Raw genomic sequence first — 21,661 nt, 5'->3', positions numbered from 1 at the left:
ATCATCATTTTCCTCGTCATCGTCGTCGCTGAAACTGTCCAGGACGGAGTTGGTGCAGCCAGATCCACGGCACTGACCACAAGCATGGGCTCTCATGATAGGCACGCTCCCATAAGTCAAGGTTGCAAGTGCCTGGTCGTCAGCTCTATGGTACTGTATCTGGATTCTTCCAGTTGTTTCTATGTCGCTGGCAGTGACCTGAGCTCTAGGAATCGGATGTCCTTGTGTTGTTCCAGGGGTAATCATGGCTATTATCCCCATGCCATGGAAGGTGTTGTGTCCGTCTAAGGTTCTAATGTTGTGGTCGACGTTGTCAGCTGCATAATGAACAAATTCTCCCTTGTGGTTGGGTATGTCCGTACCCTGGTATACAGCTGCATTTTGGTTGAAACGTGTGACTTCCTTGTATGAGCTGCAGTACCCATGTGCATGCAGTGAATCAATAAGGAAACGAGAGGCGAAATGGTGCTGCAGCTGCACCCCTAGTGCAATTTGCAGTGGAGCAATCAGGACACGTGGTCGTGCAGCTTGCATTATAGCCTGACCAATTGAAGCTATCTTCAGCTCTACATCTTTTGCCTTCAAGATCTTTCCAAGAAAAATCTTCAGAGTATCAGGAAGAAAGTTGAGGCTGGCGTCTTTGAACTCAAAGTCTTCCGATGTTGGGTATGTTTCATTCCCTGTTTCCACTTGCTTTGTCATCCAGTATGAATTTAGCGGCAGCTTCCAGGATTATTTTCTTCTGAATCATAGGATCCTTAGACTGGTTTGCATGAAACTCCAAAAGTACACTGTCAGCTGTTTGCCTCATCGTTGCAACATTCGATTTGCCATTAACTGTTGTGACAATGACTCTGTTGCCAAAGTGTTCAATCAGTCTGTCTTTCATATATCTTTGAGAATAGGACTCGGCATTTGAGTCAGCAAGATACTCGGCCATTTTGTCCACCAGATCAGAGATTGTGTTTTGTTCGTCGTCATTTTCCTCAAGGAATTCAGTCACCTTTATAAATGCCTGACATCTGTCATCCAGAGCAGGACGACCGCCTTCGTGTGGTGATTTGTATCGTCTACCCAATTTCTGTTTCTTCTGTACTGTTTCATTATGTACAAAATTCAGAAGGATCAGTTTCCCTGTCCAGAAATTTGAACTGCATACCTGGTGATACACGGCATCTGCCGCTGGAAGGTCACACACAATGAGCAGTCGAGCCCGAACAGTATCGGCCCATGCATCGTTCCTTGTTGAGCACTTTTGCAGAAGACTATCTTTACATTCTGTAAATGTGATAGAGTGGACATTTCCTTGTTGTTTCCTGTTATCAAAGTTCACCTTTGTACCACAGAAGAGGCAATCTGCTTTGAAGTTGAAGGCTTCCTCTGCTGATCGGAGCGATACACTTGGGCCTGGTCTGTGTGTATCTCTGATACTCTGTGCTACCTTTATTGGATTGCAGTATACACGTCGGCATTCTTGATGAACAACTTGACCTGGAACAGTCTGTATTGGGTCACTGCGCTGGTCACTAACAACATTAATAGTCCGACTTCCCTTTTCATGAAGTGTCACTACTGGATTATCGTTGTTGGTGGATTCATTGCAGAACACACACGAATTGGCCGCCATTCTTCAGGGTTGGATTACCTGCAAATATAGAAAAGTTGAATATACTATTACTGTATGTTATTGCCAATAGACCTAAACATACTAAATACATGTCATTGATGGGATTAAAAACTAAGATATATATGGTTCACAAACAAATAATGATGTACCGTCGCTTGCTGTGGAGTGAGCAGTCTTTGTAAAACGGGGTGTGGTTAAATAAGACACTAAAACAGTAAAAACTTCACTTATATATACAATATTGTACAGTATGATATCCTTTATTTATTATATCGTGCTAGTGATTAGGTCCAGTGTATAAAATAAGCAATAGAAGTTCAGAGAGCGACAATAATCATAGCATGCGGCATATGTACGTCTTTTAACATGGGGCTAAATGGAGAAAACTTGATTGCATTATTTGAGAGTCACCCCATATTTTTAGACCTTTATACTTTTAGTATGTTATAAAGGTACCTTGAGGGTAATCAATACTAATGAGATCGGTAGTGTTGCAGTTTTTTCCCCGTCAAATGCTAAATGGCTTGGACTACTAGCCAAATATCCTGGCTAGGCTCTGGTTTTCTAGGAATCTATATAATAATAGCGTAAGGACTCGACTTTGTTATCCCTTTTACGCCGCACCCAGTGACCCGATGCCCACGGCACTAATGGATTTACGATCTACGAACCGCGCTCTTTGTTTATCACGTACAGACATACTCGAAAAATCTGAATTAGCCGACGTTGGGGCCCAAAATCATCCGATTAACTGCCGATACGACGCCATCTTACGACGCCATCGTATTGGCGTCTGCTGGGCGAAGGCGAAGCAAGCTGTCCGCTGATTGGACAGGCGAAGGCGAAAGCAAGCCGTCCACTGAGTGGACAATCCAGAGCATGTATTTGTGCCGGTGTCGGCGATCGTTGTTCATATACGCATTCTTCATTCTCATCTTTCTTCCTAACTCTTACTCGGACAAGCAAATCCCCTATGCCATCCATAATGGTACACTCTATCCATACACCACATCCTCCCTTCCGTGGATGTTCCACGGGTTTCGGCTAGTTTGATATTAAAAGTGTATTCTTCCGAGTTAAGATGTCAGCTCAGCTTGCACAGTGAGACATTTCATTTGGTGGCTCCCTCCATTTCATGATTACCTTTGATAGAAAATTTGCAGACCTTGTATACACACTCTGGGGCAAAAAAGAACCAAGCTGTTTTTTTTTTTCAAATTTGGTACCATAGACGCGCAGTACATATTCCAGTTTAAAAATGATTACTCATGTTACAATAGCTAAAAGCCCTCTGCGTGGTTTACAGCAATTTGTATGAAAAAATTTGTGTTTTAAGAGGTTTTTTGTTCTCAAAAAAACCAAATTACAATATTTCTGTATTTTTGCTTCATATTTAGAGGCAAATATCCCAGGTAAAACAAAATGGATCAAACTTTTACACATAAAAAAGGAAGCTAAGATTGGTTTGAGATGTTCTGTCAATTTTCTTTTTACTGTTTGAAGTATGCTTTTAAAGGATCTGCAATGCATTTTAGGCTGTTGTCATGATTTTTGACTTTAGACTTTAGTGCATATGTAGTGCAAAGATAGGTCAAAGAAAGGGAAGCTGTCAAACATGAATGGAACAATATTGACATTTCTCAGTGCAAGAAGCTTTGTGAGAGTTTGACCAACAGACTGGATTATTTAAAGAAAGTAAGAGACAAGCTATTCCACAGTGATTTGTACAGTTATTTCTGCATGTTCTGGTGTTTTGGTGGTTTTTTAAATGCGTGGTAAAATAGTTATGGCAAAAAATGTTTAAAAAATTTACTGGGCTCCTTTCTTGAAATGTCATCATTGTCTCATCAAAAACTGAAATGTCATCATTAACTATTCAACCCCTTTACTATGACACTCCAAATTGAGGTCAGGTGCATCCAATTTCCTTTGATCATCCATGAGATGTCTCTACAACTTGATTGAAGTCCACCTGTGGCCAATTAAATTGAATGGACATAATGTACAAAAAAACACACCTCTCTATATATGGTCCCACAGTTGACAGTGCAAGTCAGATCAGAAACTCTACCATGAAGTCCAAGCAACTGTCAGTAGAATTCTGAGACAATTGTGAGGAGTCATAGATCTGGGGAAGGGTATAAAACAATTTATAGCGTTGAAAGTTCCCAAGAGCACAGTGAGCTCCATAATTTAGGAAATAGAAAGAATATGGAACGACCCAGACTCTTCCTGTAGCTGGCCGTCCGACTAAACTGAACAACCAGGCCAAGAACCCAATGACTACTCTGGCAGAACTAGAGTGCCTTGGCTGAGATGGGAGAACCTGCCAGAAGGATATCGGTCTCTACACCACTTCACAAATCTGGTCTTTATGGGAGAGTGTCCAGACGGAAGCCACTCCTGGGGAAAAATGCACATGAGAGCACGCCTGGAGTTTGCAAAAAGGCACATGAAAGACTGAGAGCATGAGGCAAAAGATTCTGTGGTCTTAGATGGAAATTGAACTATTTGACCTAAATGCGCAAAGTGTTACGTCTGGCAGAAACTGAGAACAGCTCATCACCCTTTAACACCATCCCTACTGTGAAGCATGGTGGTGGCAGCATCATACTATGGGACTGGAAAACATGTAAGGATAGAGGGAACAATGAGTGGAGCCAAATACAGGCAAATCTATGAGTATAACCTGCTTCAGAGTGCAAAAGACCTTAGGCTGCGGCTACGATTTATGTTCAAACAGGCCAATGACCCCATACATCCAAAGTAACACTGAAATTGCTTTGGATCAAGAACGTGAAAGTCCTTGAGTGGCCCAGCCAAAGCCCAGACTTGAATCCCATTGAGAATCTGTGGAAAGATATTAAGATTGTTGTTCACCTATGCTACCCATCCTACGTGACAAGAGCTTGAGCAAATCTCCAAGGAAGAATGGGAGAAACTCCCCAAATCCAGATGTGCAAAGCTGATAGAGATACTCAAGAAGACTCGAAGCTGTAATTGCTGCCAAAGGCGCTTCTACGAAGTATTGACTCGAGGGGTTGAATCCTTTGAATTTCTGTATTTGAATGCTGTAAATTCAATATTTCTGTATTTTATTTTTAATTATTTTTTAAACATTTCTAAAATAAATAATTCCACTTTGACATTAATGGGGTATTATGTGTTGATCAATGACAAAATTCTCAATTTAATCAATTTTTAATTCAGGCTGTAACATATGAAAGAAGGCAACAGGTGTGAATACTTTCTGAAGGCACTGTATTTTGACAAAAATTGTCCTTGTTCTACAATTTGCATTTTTATAATCGCATCATTCCATGGTCAAGCTGTGACTTGCACAGTGAGACCAGTACTGAGTGATTTTACTTTTCCAAAGATGTATCGATTTGCTTTTCTTTAAAGGACACCTTGAGTATTGAGATTTTTTTTGATGGTTGTTTGACCATGTTTAGGTAATACAACCGGAACGCTTAACGTTGCCTTTAAACTCCTCTGCTCGAACAAACATAATTTTTTGTCATGGCGGCTATCCAGACGAGCTGTTCCTGGTTGCCTAGGTAAGGTGACAATCTGTGTTCTGCAGAGCCATCTGCACAATGTGGGTGGAACAGAGTTTCGGTGTTTCACGGTTCTCTGTGAATGTTAGAAATTTCCCCATTTTTGTGCAATTTTGAAACCATTTTCACATGGCTAAACAAAATACTTCAAGATGCATTAAAAAATTCTTTTTTTTTTCTTTGATACTAGCAGTAGAAACAGTTTTATGCAACCCTAGTTGTGAATACGTATTATTTTCCATGCATCGAAGAGCTGTTCTCAAATTCCAAAAACCGGTTTGACTGTTCATTCCACAATTGGATAAATGCAACTCGAATGTTCAGAAAGGTCGTCTGTTCGGATGCATTTTTTGGGCAGTACTCGGTTGGGGGAATATCAAACTCCTTGGAAAATGAAACTTATTTGCGGACCTGACGTTCATCATCCCTGTTTGTGACATTATGGCTCAGAGTAATAAGGCACAATTTGTGAGGACGCTGCGTTCTGGATGCTCGTCTTGAGAAATGGAGATGCTTTGCTTGAGTGTAGTACGGTTTGCTTTTCTTTTTATCCACTTTAGGTGTGCATATTTATGTAAAATAGAGGAAGGGCTTTATCTTGCAAACACCCAGCATGACCTCAATCAGATTCCTCCCTTTTGAGCTCTTGCATTCATGGTGCTGCTCGCAGCATCATTTGGAAATCTGATACTTGCCATTCTTTGTGATTTTTGCGGTTGTTGCACGACTTTTTGAGATTTTGATCATTGCCTGGCTTATGAATGTGGAGGATATGGTGAGACCGGTTTCTGTGGTGTTTTCCATGTTCTTTGTTTTGCTTGGCATAGAGAGTGTGAGGGTGCTGGAATTGTGATGACGTTTTTGAGTAGCTGTGTTTGGCAGATATAATTTCGTTCTTCCCTTCGGTTTGTTGTAATAATTTGAGGTTGCCCATTGCTCTTTCTTCTGGTTTTACACTTAAACAGAAAATAGTAAATAGAAAATTTTACTTCTCCAATAATAATGATGTAATATTGTAATGCAAATACAGTAATACTTTATATGCTTGTATTTTTGAGAACCAATTCAAATTTTCATCTTCCCTTGCCGAACAGCTTTCTTGCCCCTACTTTGAAAAATACTATGTGAACAATGAAATCAACACAGTTTCTCTTGCTGTGAGAACCACCCAGGCCAACTAAAGCCATGTATATCATTTATTGAGATGCTGATCATTTCTGGATCCTAGTCCCCCACTGGCAGAAGGAACCAATCTCAAGGTTGATGTCGTGATGTTGTTGACAATCTGTCAACACAATGACAGATTACACAATGGTGTGTTTTTGTTTGCACTGCCATATGTGCGATACTTTGGCATGACTTGCTGTGTACACGAAGTTGTGAACCTTGTACAGTGATAACGATATCACCAATACCTGGCACACAACCTGCAACTCGCTACATTTTAGTTAAAACTTTATATATATATATACATATATATATTGTTGTGGATATGAGAATTGTGTAATGAAATTGTTGTAAATATCACCCTCCTTCCTCCATTTGTTGTGTATAAAGGTCAAAGGTCGTTCCCGTAGTTATTCCATATACAATCACGTAGCCAATCATAGATTTCCTTTGTTCAGTAGTTATCTCCTTATTATGTGTATTAGGTTAAGGTTCTGTCTTCCCACTAGTTAACACTGCATTGCACCAAATTGGAACAAGGTAGAATCCCTTTTCAAATTCCCCAAAGCCTCCACTTCCAAACGCATTCCCCTTTTGGCATCAATTGCCAACTGCATTGGGCGGTTTTCCGCGTGCGGTTTTCTGCATTCGCCGCTGCTGCTTTGTGGTTTTCGCCGCAAAACACCACCATTGAACACGCGGTCAGATCGGAGAAGAAGGGGGAGGAGCGGCCGAATCCAGGGCGTTGGCCGCTGATCGTCATCAAAGGTGGAGCGAAAGAGCCCGTGCCAGCCAACCGGCACTGCAGTGAGCGACCCGGTAGGCGTGCCCTGGGAGCCCGCGGATTGATCTCGAGGCGCGCTATAAAAGCGCGTGCGGAAGCCTCAGAGTCGGAGAGAGAGTATCCAGGCGGTCAAGTGCTGCGGTAGAGAGAGAGAGAGAGAGAGTGAGAGAGAGAGAGAGACGCGGCAGATGAGGCCAGAGGCAGTACCACGAGCAGTACCACGCAGCTTTGACTCCACCAAGCAGCTTTGACTCCACCAGCGGAGCTCGAACAACAGCAACAGCTTGAACCGGCGGAGCTCGTACCGCGGCAGCTCGCACGACCGCAGCTTGGGCGTTGACGGCGGTGCCGACCGTGGCCGCGGAGGAACGGAGCTGCCGCTCCCGGCCCGACCGTGACCCAGTTCCCGTGGACCTTCCTCTCCCTCCAGCTAGCCACCTCCAGCATTCGTTCCTGCCATCATCCCCTGTGTAAGTGTGCTCGTAGTCTGTCTTTGTCTTGTCCTTGGGGTTAAGTAAGCCTGTTTAGCTAAGTTAATATTTGCACTGTCTCCTTCCATTCTTTCTGTCTTTATTTTCTTATCTTTCCTCCTCGGTTTTTTTTGGGTGTACATAATAATAGCAAATAAATCATATTCGTATTTCCTACTGCTGTCTTCCTCTTCTTCACATCCGTTCGTCTGTCTTTTCCCCATTGAAAACCTGTGGCACGATTTGGCCAACGTTCAAGGATTGGGTCTAGTCCTTGTTAATAGTTCATGCCGCGGTTGCTAAAACCGCTCGGCAATTAACATCTGTCCGCGGTACGAACGGGGCTGTGCACCTGCCTTTCCGGAGGTAGCTGGGCAGCGTCAGGGACCACGTCGGTCAGTCATAAACGAGGGGATTAATCCCCCCTCGATAAGGGGAACAGAGGCGGACGTTGGGTTCCGTAACAATATATATACATATATATATATATATATATATATATATATATATATATATATATATATATATATATATATATATATAAAAAATATGTCGGTGGTGTAGCAATATGTAGAGCCAGATAGATCTGTGTAGGTAGGTATTCGTCTGTCGCTATAAGGAATCTGACCTGTAATTTCTGTGTTTAGGCGATTTGTCGGTTAAGATGTATACCTGTGGACATACCAGGATGTTCGAGTGATAAGTAGAGTAGGGATTAAAGAGTAGCGCCCCTGTGTGTCCACACCTGGTAGCCAAACCTTTGTCCCTTATGGCAATGCACACCTGTAGACACGTAGTTAGGTCCCTAGCGCAACATTAAATAAATCCCTTCCCTGACATGACTTTGGAAGACGGACAGGCAAGGGGGGGGGGGGGGGGGCAGCTCTGGGCGCCGCCGCATGGACCGCGGCCAACTGCACCTACGAGCTATGATCATGCTACACGCTACGTGCTATACCACGCCCAGGAGGGCTGTGATCGGTTGGCGCGAATGGATGCGGAGGGCGGGAAGTTACGAGGCTCTGGTTGGGTGCCGCGCAGAGGCTGACGTCACCGCCAGAGGTTATAAAAAGAGCGCGCGGAACTCCACGCAGATTCCAGACCCGAGTGGAGAGATTCCTGGCCCTGGCAGTCCCAGTGCGATCTCGAGTGGAGAGAGTCCTGTCCCTGGTTACGTTGGCTCGCAGTCTTGGCCCTGGTTGAGTTGGCTTGAGAGTTGGCTTGTCGATCATGTGTAAAGATCGACCTTGTGGTGCTTGGAGCGGTGCTTGTGCGGGAGCGAGGCTCGGTGCTGTGAACGGGCCTCGTGATGCATGCGAGGCGGGCGGAGGATTCCTCCACGCCGGAGATTGAAGACTAGGGACAGAGTCTTCAATCCATTCATTCCTGTGTCTGTTGTTGAGTCTGGTGTGCGGGATCCCGATTTATGACATTTTATTACCGGCACATATTTTACTGTCCTTGCTTTTGTTTGTAATAAACCCTTGTATTATTTTCCATCCCCTGTTAAACCTGTGCCCGGTTGAATTAATTTCCCTGCAGGATTGAAGCTGCCGTGGGTTCGTTGAAGGTTAGTGCTTGCGCAGCCTTCCATTTTCCTTCTTCCTCCCACACTTATTATAGCACAATCCGTGTTTGGTCGTCGCCTCCATTAAAACCGTTTAGGACTATCCACGGTCTCTGGTGTTAACCGGAGTCGTACGACAATATATTGGCATCTTTAAAGAATCAGGAAGTGGCAGCTTTAAATTTGTGAGGATATCGATGCATACCGAGTTAAAATAAAAAAACCACTTTGTGGACCATTGCACATTCTAAATCTGGGAGAACTGAAGCAGTTTGCACCGCGGTCTCTGGTGTTAACCGGAGTCGTACGACAATATATTGGCATCTTTAAAGAATCAGGAAGTGGCAGCTTTAAATTTGTGAGGATATCGATGCATACCGAGTTAAAATAAAAAAAACCACTTTGTGGACCATTGCACATTCTAAATCTGGGAGAACTGAAGCAGTTTGCACAAGAGTGGGCCAAACTGCTAGTCGAGAGGTTTAGGAAGCTCATTCATGGCTATAGGAAATGCCTGACTGCAGTTATTTTATCCAAAAGATGTGCTACCAAATATTAAATCGAGGGTGTGGATAATTTTGTCAATGCCATTTCTTTTTATTTTCTGATTTAAAAGGTTATATATTAAGTTCTGAATCAAAAACAAAGGTTCTGTAATAGCAACAGTGAAATAAAGAACTGTGGAGACCACATACTCAATTTCAACTTATTTTTCGAGAAAATAGTTATTTGAAAAATGTGCAAGGGTGCCAATATTTTTGGTCACGACTGTATATATATATATATATGTATAATATAATATATATATATATATATATATATATATATATATATAATGTTTTTTATTTTGAAGTTATGTTGATAGTTAATGCTCACCTTTCTAAATTTGCAGATGACACAAAGATTGGAGGTAATACTGTGTACAGTTTTGGTCACCCCATCTGATGAAGGATGTAGTTGCCATTGAGAGGGTAAAGCATCGAGCTACTCGATTGATTCCAGGGTTACCTCGATCAAGCTATGAAGTATGGTTGAAGGAGACAAGACTTTATACATTGGAAAGGAGGTGATTACATGTGAGATCTGAATGAGATGTTTCATGTAATGAAAGGCATGGACACGATGGGTGTAGTGCAGTTGTTTCTGCAGAATGAACATTGAACAAGTGTTAGGGCCAAGGGTCATAGCTTGAGGGCAAAGAAGATGAGAATGAGTACGGTTTAAAATGGGAGGGATAGGGAGGGGGAGAGGTGTTTCAGTCGGAGTTAATGCAGGGAAGGATAGTGGCAGTGGAGAGGGGGTTTAGTTTTAAATGGGAATAAAATAGGTCCTTGGATACATTGGAGACAGGTGTATGGGGATATCGATGGGCCGAATGGCCTCCTACTGCACCAACGTTCCTTGTTTATCCTTGTGTATAATATGGTGATAGGTGAAATAAATAGCATGGAATGGAATGATTCGTGGGTGATTATGATCAAAATTCCAAGCTTGAATGACTTGGTCACTTTTGATCAAGTGTGCTATTGTAAGCTTGTAGCTACTGTGCTTATGGAAAAACGAGTTGATTTTGGAAACATCTTTTCTGAAGTAAATGAGAACTATGTAGCAAGTTGAGGCCTTGGCAAGAAAATGATCCTTGTTCTACAAGTTGCATTTTTATCACCTCCAGCACCATATTCATGGTGGTGGAGGCCCCGGGGCACACATGGTAGTTGTGGTCCTTTCTGCCACCAACGATTAAGTAAAGCGGTGGTTTTCAACCTTTTCCACTGATGGCACCCGAAACTCTTATTCTGTGGCACCCTTATTACCTGCAAAATCGAATATTTTTCAAGTATATTGGTCGGTTGCGTTTGTGGTTTTGTTTGTCACTGGCCTACAGGTCACAATTCTAAACTGATCGTCACGAAACTTCACCAAGTTGTAGAGGTCGTCCCAATTGAGAAGCCTATTGATTTTGAGGTCAAAGGTCATCTGGAGGTCACATTTCTAAAATCGCCTTTTTTAATCCGATTGACTTGGAAATTGAACAGCATTTGTATATTGTCACTAAATTGGAAAACCCACTATTTTTAGGTCAAAGGTCAACTCAAGGTCAAACTTCCAAAATCATAAATTTTCATCTGAAAAAGCATCACTTTTCATCCTATTAACCCGAGCTTTGATCATGATCGTCAATTTTAATCTTGATGAAATGGATCAATGGCAACCTTTTGGGGGGTGGGGGGTGGGGGGGTGGGGTGGATTTTGCAAGTATCGTGCTCTGCATGACGTCTTCTTGTTCAATTGTCTATTTGTATAGTTGCCTTAAAGCATTGCAGGCTCCACGAGTTAAATTATTGGATAAAATGCATAATTTCCTCCGAGTTTAGAATTTCCATGGAGCTCAGCGAGCGCAGCTTTCTGAAGAAACCAAACGATCTGAAGGTCTCGTCATTTGCTTACTATTCGCTGTTGTAACGGTCGATATGCTATCAATAACTGGCAAAAATGAGGTGTTTTTAAACGTCTAACAGCAGAGCTCTGATCAGGTTGTCCAACGACCGGCTGTGTAGTAGTTCCTCGGTCATTCAGAATAGCGTTGCGTCGGCATACACGTTTCTGAACCTCAGCACACTGAATTGCCGCATTTTACACCGCCAGCTTTTCAATCCTAGAAACTGTCGCGCTTGGACTCCACAAAAGTATGCAGAACTTTAAGGGACACAACATTGGTTGGAGGCCCTTGGTCACGTGTTGGGTGGTGGAGGGCCAGGGCTTGTGCCCTGGTTGCCCTTGGGTAAATCCAGCCCTGGTCACATCATTCCATGTTCAAGCAGTGATTTAGATTGTGAGACGAGTACTTATGCACTTGTACAAAGTACAGTACAACATATTGATTCAAAATTATGCAGCCATAAAAGTTCTACTTGCTGGTGTGTGCCTCGGTTTAGAATAGGTACACCGTATCCCTGCGTGTCATAAGAGGCGACTAAAGGGTTGGTGTCAGGTGTGTTGATACCGGATCATATGTCATGATCCTGGGGCCAGCTTCCTGTTGTTGTAATTGTTGTTGTACTCTTTTCCTACTCTCGTGAGATTCAATAAAGCGTCAGTGAGATTTGGCAGGATCATGGCGTCGGGTCACTGAATACGATCGCAACATCAGGAAGGGCATCCGGCCATTAAAACATTGCCTCAAAAAGGGAACCATGATGATTGTCATGGTGCCCGCAAGGCTAACACCTGCCCTAGCAGGGAAAATGGCCTGAAACAAGGGGTACAAGTTCTACTGATCATGTGTTCTCTATCTATAACCAAAGGGACTATATTTATTATGTATGTTTATTCCCTGAATAAGTTTTGGGGTTGGGTGTCGGTCTTCTTCTTTTTCTTATGCAGTACATGGCTACGGGTAGCATTACTTGCTGGGGGTGCAACTGTACCGCTGACACAGTGCTTCCTGCAGGATTTTGCAATTTTTTTGGAGTGCCGGCGATAGCTTGCCTACTCTTTGCAAAGGACATTGTAGAATCTTTAAAGTCCATCAACTAACGCTAACAGGGTGGGGAAAGGGGGTAGAAGAGTGTTGAAGGATTGGGTCGAGTTAAGGAGGACATACGATTATGAGAAGGGAAGGACCATCAATGAAGCATGCATGAGGGGATGGAGAGGTTGTTATGAAGGTAGGAGGGGGTGGGTGCGATTGGGTGTGGGAATTTGTTAGAAATGACCCTACCCCTGTCACCAAAGGTGGACGGAGGTTATGTTTTCACCACTCTGTTTGTTTGTCTGTCTCTGTGAACAGGATATCTCAAAAGGTTGTGGACTGATTCAGATGAAACTTGGTGGATAGGTTTGGTGTGTGACGAGGATGAATCTATTAGATTTTTTTTGAAGATACGAATCTAGATCCAGGTATGAGAATTTTTTAAGCAATTCTTCAACATTGAGAGATGGGGCCAAAACGATACATAGCAGGATGCCTCAAAAAGTTGTGGATCCATTATGACAAAACTTGGTGGACGAGTTGGGTAAATGACACAAACAAGCCGATTACATTTTGGTTCAGGTCTGGTCAGTTCCGGATCCTGCCAATCATTGGGATATTAAACATACTGTTTAGCCTGGTGGAGGTATGCACCTTACATACAGTGTGTTGTATTTTCACATATAATTAATACATTGTCCCTAATGTGCTCAGTATAAAAATATTTTGACTGACTAATTGCTAAGGCGTGTGCTATTAATTTATGAGGACATGGTTCTGAAATGTACTTGTTTTGCTGAGCAAGGGGGAGAGCAAGTTGAGAGCTGAGAGTACAGGGTGCGTTGCGGCTCAAAGCAATTAACTTGTGTAATCAAAAAAAATTGGGTAAGCTGAGTACTTAATCGGTAGTTAAACGAATGTACTCATTTCAATTTATTTTAAGCATTTCTAATTGGAGGAACGTTTAGATAAACTGTTTGATTTGTTGGATTGAAGTTCGAATACAAGGAAAAGCACTTTAGGGAATTTATTTTGAGGCTAAGTTGTGATATCGGTGTGGTGTTATATGATATATAACATATGATATGTTATATGATATGTTATATGATATGTGATATCGGTGCACCTGTGGTGTTAAAAAAGAAATAGCTTTGTATTTCGGGACAAATTTCTCATTTTTACTTCTGCCACCACTAAGGTGCCCGGTGGTCATCTTTTCACCACTGTCTTTCTGTTTGTCTGTGGACAGGATATCTCAAAATTGTGGACAGATATGGACGAAATTTGGTTGACAGGTTGGTTGTGTGATGAGGACGAATTGATTCGATTTTGGTGAAGATCCGGATACTATAATTTTTAGTGATTTAAGCTCATCACCATTGAGAAGTAGTGCCAAAAATGAAATATAGCACGATATCTCAAAGTTATAGATGGATTCGGAAGCAACTTGGTAGACAGGTTGGATTTTATTTTGGTGAAGATCCGAATCCGGATACGAGAATGTTTTCATTTTTTATTTGAGTGATTCTTCACCATTGAGAGATGTGGCCAAAAATGATATAGAGCATGATATCTCAAAAAGTTGTGCACGAATTTGGGCGAAACTTGGTGGACCCGTTGGATGTGTGACGAGAAAGAATTGATTCAATTTTGGTGAAGATCTGAATATGGATTTGGATATGAGAATTATTTAATATTTAAAGTGATTCTTCACCATTGAGAGATAGGGCCAAAAACGATACATAGCACGATATCTCAAAGTTGTGGACGAGTTTTAACAAAAGTAGGTGGTTGAGTTGGGTAGGTGACAAGAACGATCCGATTTGATTTTGGTTCAGGCCTGGATTGATATCCGGCCTATCGGTGGGATACAAAATGTAAACTATTCAGCCTGGCGGAGATGTGCGCTCTGCCGAGCGCCATTCCAGTTGTATTTGGATTTATGGAGTACCATTTAATTGAATTCAGTACCGAAGAGCAATTTCATCAATTTAGTGTCTGTGTCATCTCAAACAGACCTCTTCACCCCAGCACAAAGTAAATGGTTGTTTCATAAATACGAAAAGAATTTCATTTTGTTTTAAAATAGATCTATTGGAATACTCTGAGATGTCACAACCCACAATGTGGTTCCTGTTTGCCAAGGCAATTTTCTGAGCACAATTTGACCAATGATACATGATGATTCTTTCCACATCAATCCCATCAACAGAATTTGAACTGGTAGCTTCAAGCGTTTTCTTTTACAAGATATCTCGGGGGGGGGGGGGGGGGGTTTTCCCGGGTTTTATGGATTTTTCCTCATCTGGTATCGTAAAGACTCCAACTGAGGTGCGAACCCTTGTTTGAAAACTTGAGCTTTAGGTGTCCTCTCTTTCATGGACCTAAAGTTGTCACTTCACCTCTGGATCAGGCTAACCTCTTTTCAAATTGGTTTGTTTTTAATTCTACCCTCTGATCATGGACATCCTCTTCCTGATTTTCCATCTTGTACAGACTTTGATATTCCTGTTCCATTTATCATGCTTAAGAAGGTTGCCAGAATTATGTGTACCCTAGATGCCTCAAAAGTGATTGAGGAATGATTGGAATTGAGGATTCCCGATGGAATCCCTGTGATTGTATTGAAGATGTGTTTTCCCCAATTGTCACCGATTCTTGCCAAGCTATTCAACATGTGCTCGTCTTCCTCGGTGTTCCCTTCGTCGTGGAAAATGGCTTCTGTTGTCCCTGTTTTCAAGGGTGCCGGTGAGCATTCTGAACCAAGTAACTATCGCCCCATCAGCCTGCTTCCTGTAATAAGTAAAGTATTTGAATGCTTCATCAATGAACAACTTTTCTGCCTTCTGGCGGACAATGAACCTCACCGACTACCAGTTTGGCTTTCGCTATTCTCACTCTACTGGTGATCTGCTATCCTTGATTACGGATCATCTCAACAGAGCATTGACACTAGGATGAAGCTCGATTAGTTGTTTTGGATATCTCAAAAACCTCTAAAGTGTGGCACAAGGGTCTGCTCCACAAGCTTCAGTCATATGGTGTATCTGGAGTGGCGCATTCAATCATTTCGATTTCCTTACAAATCGTAAGATGAAGGTGGTACTTGAGAGTCAATCTTCTCTGACTTTCTCCATCAATTCTGGTGTCCCACAGGGCTCTGTCCTTGGTCCCACTCTGTTCCTTGTTTATATCAATGATCTTCCTGATAATGTTCTGTCTCAGCTAGCCATGTATGCTGATGATTCCTCACTCTACTGTACATCTGCTGATTCACTCAATGCTACACCTTAATGAGGTTGGGGTTTCACTGGACAATGATTTAGAGAATGTGATGAAGTGGGAGACATGACTGGCTGGTAACCTTCAATGCAAAGAAAACGAAATTGTTCTCCAAATTGAAAACTCACTCTAGAAACGGGTCTTTCCCTTCTGTGCACGTGGGATCTTCAACCTTAACAGAATCATCTTAGCTTCAACTTCTTGGTCTGGAAATCTCCTCTTACCTCCCTTGGGATAAGTACATTTCTGGTATTGATAAGAGTGCTTCCTAGCGAGTTGGTTGTCTTTATCTATTGCAGAGGTATTTACCTCCTGAGGTTGTTTTGTACCTGTACAAGTCAACTATACGTCCCCTCATTGAGTACTATTGCCACATTTGGGATGGAGCACCAGCCTGCCACTTATCTTTACTTGATACGCTCGAGAAACGCACAGTCAACCTGGTTGGGGTGAAGATGTGTTCAACTCTTCAACCACTCTCTCACCGTAGGTCAATTGCCACTCTTGGTTTGTTCTTCAGATATTTTCATGGCGAATGTTCTGCTGGAATTTCTAACTTGGTTTCTCCCGTACGAGTGTTTGGACCCAATACTCGGTTTGCCATCTCTGCACACCCATACACTATAGCTGATCCAAAGTGCAGAACGAAAGGCGATGCAGATAGTTTTATCCCTCGTGCTGTCTCTGGCATTCACTACCTGTAACATGCTTCCCATTATCCTATGATCTACTTAGCTGAAAGAGGAATGTCAATTCCTACTTCCAACATCTGAGGTTTCATTGCATTTTACCTGACTTCTGATACTTCCTGTGTCTTGGATGTTTTCTTTCTTTTATTATTTTTTCTTTCTTTCTTTTTTTTTGTTTTTCTTTATCCTTATCTTTATCTAACCTTCCCTTAGCCTCTTACCTAGAGTGGCTGTATACCCTGTTTGGGGTGATTTCCATAAAAACGGTGGCTGCCTTGACTCCCAGCTGTTCAATTATTTGACCACCATCTGAAATGTTCCAAATCCCTTCCAACACAGAAGCAATATTATCCAGACTCCTTAGTCTTGAAGCGGTGAAAATCGACCTCACAAATAAATTGAGGACCTGGAAGGACATTTCGCAATCTTCCAGATTGCAATAAGCTAGGAAATAGCTCGACTTTGTCAGAAGAGGGAAGCAACACATCCCGATGACCCGAATGACACTAATTGAAAGAACCCCACATCACTGAAGAAAAACTTATTGTAGAAAAGGTTTGAGCAGATCCAGCAAGTTTCCTTCTTTAACAAGCACAGATGATGGGATTCGTCATCAGTGACAATAGTGACTGGAAATAATCCAAGTCTTCAAAGCTCTCAGGAACACGAGAGGAAATGAAGAGCAAGGAGCCACAACATTTCCACGAACCTTCTGAACAAGTTGTCTTTAATCTCCGAGAGTCTTTACCATCACCCCTGTCTTCAAAGGGACACTGCCCATCTGAGGTCTCTCTATTCTCTGTAAAATTACATTGCACCATTTGACCCTCTCGCAAGATTCCCTTTGAGTTATCGAAGTCACAGTATTTTTGATCTTGTCTACTGGACTTAAAATAATGTTCTTTCGAATGAAGAGAAGGCCAAACAGTTGTGTGTCAGTGGTATGATTCTACTGCCAACGAATGTAAAGATCTCATGATCTTTCCCAACTGCCTTTACATCAGTCCTACCAGCATTACTGCATAACTTTACTGAAGGAGTCTGCTGAACAGGATCCATGCACACGTCACTTCCCTTCCTTCAGTGGAACCAAAAATGGATCCAGGAAGAAGATCTGACCAACTTCCCTGGTTTTTGCAAAATGAAGAATAATCCTTGAGTGTATGAAATGATGAAAAATTTATTTTATTTTATTCTGGCAATGGTCTTGATATACATCCCCAAGGCCTCTGATTCAATCAATTATGAGTGCTTGTTTGACATGCTCATGGATTTTAGGGTCTGCCCATAATTACTGCAATTCAAAATCATTTGTGAAAAGTCCTCAGTAGTTGTGAGCTGCTGAAAGGAGGCATTCCAGATTCTGGCAGGTGTACTCCAAGGTTACATCCTCACACTGTTTCTCTTTTTTATAGTCACTTGCTGTTATGTGCCACACACTAGTGATAACTAAAACCCAACACAGGAAACTGCTGACCTATCGAAGTGCTGTCCACAATGAGGCTGGCTTTGAACCAACAGATTATATAATTTATGAAGAACGAGACCTTGCGTCCAATATTTTGCTGCCATTTCAGCCATTCTGTTTATGTATGATTGTTGGTGGTAGTTGTGGTGGTCGTCCTCGTCGTTGTATTCTGGTTTTAAGACCTGTTTATAGTATGATAAAATTTTGTGTGATTGTCCTGCCTTTCGAGTTGAGCAGTTGTGGGTTTACTTAGTTTGCCGTCAATCCAAAGTTAGCAATTCTTATCCTGTCGTACCAAAGGTTCTTCCTAAGGTTAGGTTTTATTAACAGCCCACTGCCTATGGAGTGAGATTGCACATCCGGATGTTAAAAATAAACGGGAAATAAAATGCAATAACAACAAGGTTAGTGGGGTCAACATGTGAAACAGGCTTGTGTGCTCTGCAGTGCTCACCTGTATGACAGTGTTTTGAGTTGGAGTCCAGTCCCTTCGGAATTAGTTGGATCGGTGCCTATGGAGCCAAGGGCAGGGTTAACCTAACATGGTGCTTTGTGAACTTCAAAGAATAATGGGTATTTCCAGATCCAGATAAGGTGTCGTGGGCCTGTTGCAACTAGAACTCACGGCCCCTCCCCTCCCCTTGCTCTTCACTTTACCAGGATACCACTAGTCTTTTCTAGGTAAAAAATACCCTTTGCCACATGTATCCCATTCTTGATAGGCCCTCTTCTGAAGTGATGCTCTTTCTTCGTAACTCCTGTGTAGATGAAATTACCCACAATTCATTGCGAAGAGGTTCCCCATGGTTTCTCCTCGGTGTGTTGGTGCCCTCTGTGTCATGGGGCCTGGTACATTTGTAACAGTTAGAACATTGTTCAATAGAGTCTTGGTATTTTGATGGAATGATGACCATTATACTCGCGGTGTCTCATTACATGCTTTACAGCTATAAAGTTTCATTTAAGTAGAAAGTTTTCAAACCATTGATCCTTTATTTTGGAATGAATGCTGTGCATGATCTGTGAATGCTCCACAGGATCCGCAACCACCTTGAAAGAGTGCCAGGACCTTTTGGTTTGAAGTGCAGCTTCATTGCTTGGTTTGTTTGGCCGTCATTGGTGGTTTTGAGTTTCCTGAGAATGCGATGAATTAATCCATCATCTCTGTTGCCGTGCAATGTTAAGAAAAATGGCGACTTTATTTTTTCTTGCGCATTGGTTTTTGTTTTTTTTGACGTGTGCCTTTGCTGCTCGTAGTGTAGCCTTTAGTGATGCGAACGCTCGATTTAGACAGCCAAGAAGACGAAGATAAACCTTGAATTTGTTCTTGTTGTACATGATCAGTCGTCCAAATTGAAGGTCACTTTTCTTTCTGCTGACAAATTCGAGGAAGGATCGTCGTGATTTCCTAACTTCCTGTATGTAATACAGGTTACTGTTCGATTATTTGCATGACAGTCCTGATTTCCTTCCGTTTGAGTGATATTTAATAACTCCTCGTTTCTTCACTGTTGTGCAGTCCTCAACAATGGAGGAAACGGTGATTTGGGAACAGCACACGGTGAACTTGCATCGGGTATGTATGTTCTTTGTTTGGAGTTTTGAATTTCAAATTATCACCAAACTGCATTTTCATGATATAATGTAAACTGTTAATAGATGTTCAAATGTGCTTCCTATATTGCGAGCAGGCTTGCTGCAGCGCTTTTCTCGCTTAACTTTGCAAATGTTTAGATGAAGTTTCTCTTCTGCAGTTGATTAAATGAAAGAAATTATTTCTTCAAAAAGTGAATGCCGAGTTAGTTTTTGTCCAAGCCCAATTTGGATGGAAAGTTAGTAATGCATTAGAGCTGCTTGCAAGTAACTTTTTGGCCTGGAGTTGTTGCAAACAAGTTGTGCTTCTGACATTGCAAATGCGCTGCACAATGGGTGAATACTTATCGGTCAATTCGTTGTTGGGACTCAGGAAAGCAAGGAGCAGCCTGTCCGACGCAAAATTGCTCGAAGCCGGGCTCCGAAGCGGCATGCACATGGCATCTGTTATCATTCTCCAGGAAGTCGTTTGTTGGAATTGTGAGATGTTTATCATGACATCTGTTTGAGTGCTATGTTCTTCTGCTCTTGTTTAAAGTTGCCAAACAGGTTGTGGCAATAATGGGGTTATTACCCCATGTGATGAAGAGGTACTATGCTGTCTCCAAAACATTCCCCGTCATACCAAGGGTTCATCTTTCTACAGGCTCCCAATATTGGATTTGGTGTTGCTGTATCAGGTGGCAGAGACAACCCTCACTTTCAGAGTGGTGAGACATCCATCGTTATCTCAGACGTTCTGCAGGGGAGCCCGGCAGATGGCCTACTTGAGTGAGTCACCCCACCCCTCCCTTGCCCGACTCCCTCAACCACCATTACTTCCTTCAACCACCTAATGCATCTGTGGTTGTGCACCATTTCCCTGCCTCATCCTGTTGAAATTCTCCTAATACCTCAAATTCTAAATTGTACTGTCCTCTGACTTTTCAGTCATGTCTTTGTCATCTGCTTATTCAATGAGAGAATAACAATTTTTCTGTTAGAACCACCATCATTAAAATTGTGTTCACAACTACAACAGAGTCGGTAAGTGTTGCGTTTGCCTTTTCAAAATTGCGACACGTGTCACCTCCACGGCGGCACGGCCTTCCCGCTGTTCAGCAAAGCCGTCGCGGTTCTTGGCGCGAACATCATTACACGGTCCATGATTAAAGGTTGTCGAGTTATGAATGGCTTGCTGCGTTAGCTCAGCCTACGGCTCAGGCCGTACCTTACTTGCTGATAGGGATTGGGACCTGGCCCTGCCCAGGTCCGCACCCTGGTGGAACTGCTTTGAGCATGTGTCCCATTCTCGATGTTGATGTCATATGTGTCATACACGTGTTTAAAAGTGCTTTGCCATTGTCGGTGAACGCTCTACCAGAAAGGATTGGCCCGATTGACTTTCCCTTCTGAACTCTTTGCAAACGATGTTGGGGAGGTCCCATATTAATATCCGACTGTTGATCTATTAACTGTCTCAAATGTTCCTTTAGACTGATGTTTCTCAATGTCCTTGTCCTGCTCTTAATGTATACACAAAGAATTAAGTTAAGCACCCCCCCGTTTTTTTACAACCTCGCACATTACAAGTTTGTTGTCGTCAAAACAGTGTAATATACCCATGATATTGCTATATTTTCTGGAGAAGTGATATTATGGTCACATAAAAACATAACAATCATGCCGTTTTCAATATTTTATTCTGAATAATTTAAGGTGAAATTTTTTGGGAATTTTAGGCATATTTTCACCTCAATTTAAGTATGGAGCTATAGGTCCATCACGGACAGTGTGGATGACGTTTATGTTTTGTAACGTACAGTCATTGTTCTGAGAAGACCTCTAGCGATCTTTGCGTCAATAACGTGTGTAGGACCCACGTGATCGGATCACTGACTCAACCCTACGTCTCATAGACCCTGTAAGCCGTCGTATGCGTTGCTGTGGCAGGTTGTTCCATTCCCGATGTAATGCACGTTCCAATTCATCCAGATTGGCTA

General features: G+C 42.3%; 1 protein-coding gene across 4 annotated transcripts in view; it reads left to right on the top strand.

Annotated features, from left to right (window-relative positions):
• LOC137422167 (tight junction protein 1) overlaps positions 1 to 21,661 on the top strand; it is a 200,503-nt gene that overhangs the window by 40,260 nt on the left and 138,582 nt on the right. For all 4 annotated transcript variants that reach the window (XM_078772224.1, XM_078772222.1, XM_078772221.1 and 1 more), the window contains exons 2-3: positions 19,606 to 19,662; positions 20,326 to 20,450. In XM_078772224.1, the coding sequence (XP_078628350.1) occupies positions 19,615 to 19,662; positions 20,326 to 20,450 (173 nt within the window). In that variant the 5' untranslated portion in view covers positions 19,606 to 19,614. The remainder of the gene's footprint in view (positions 1 to 19,605; positions 19,663 to 20,325; positions 20,451 to 21,661) is intronic.

This window comes from Myxine glutinosa, chromosome 2 (assembly GCF_964187855.1).
Source record: "Myxine glutinosa chromosome 2, kmMyxGlut1.1, whole genome shotgun sequence".
Taxonomy (NCBI): Eukaryota; Metazoa; Chordata; class Myxini; order Myxiniformes; family Myxinidae; genus Myxine; species Myxine glutinosa.
The sequence above is the reverse complement of the archived record's forward strand: the minus strand, read 5'-3'. Positions and strand labels throughout refer to the sequence as shown.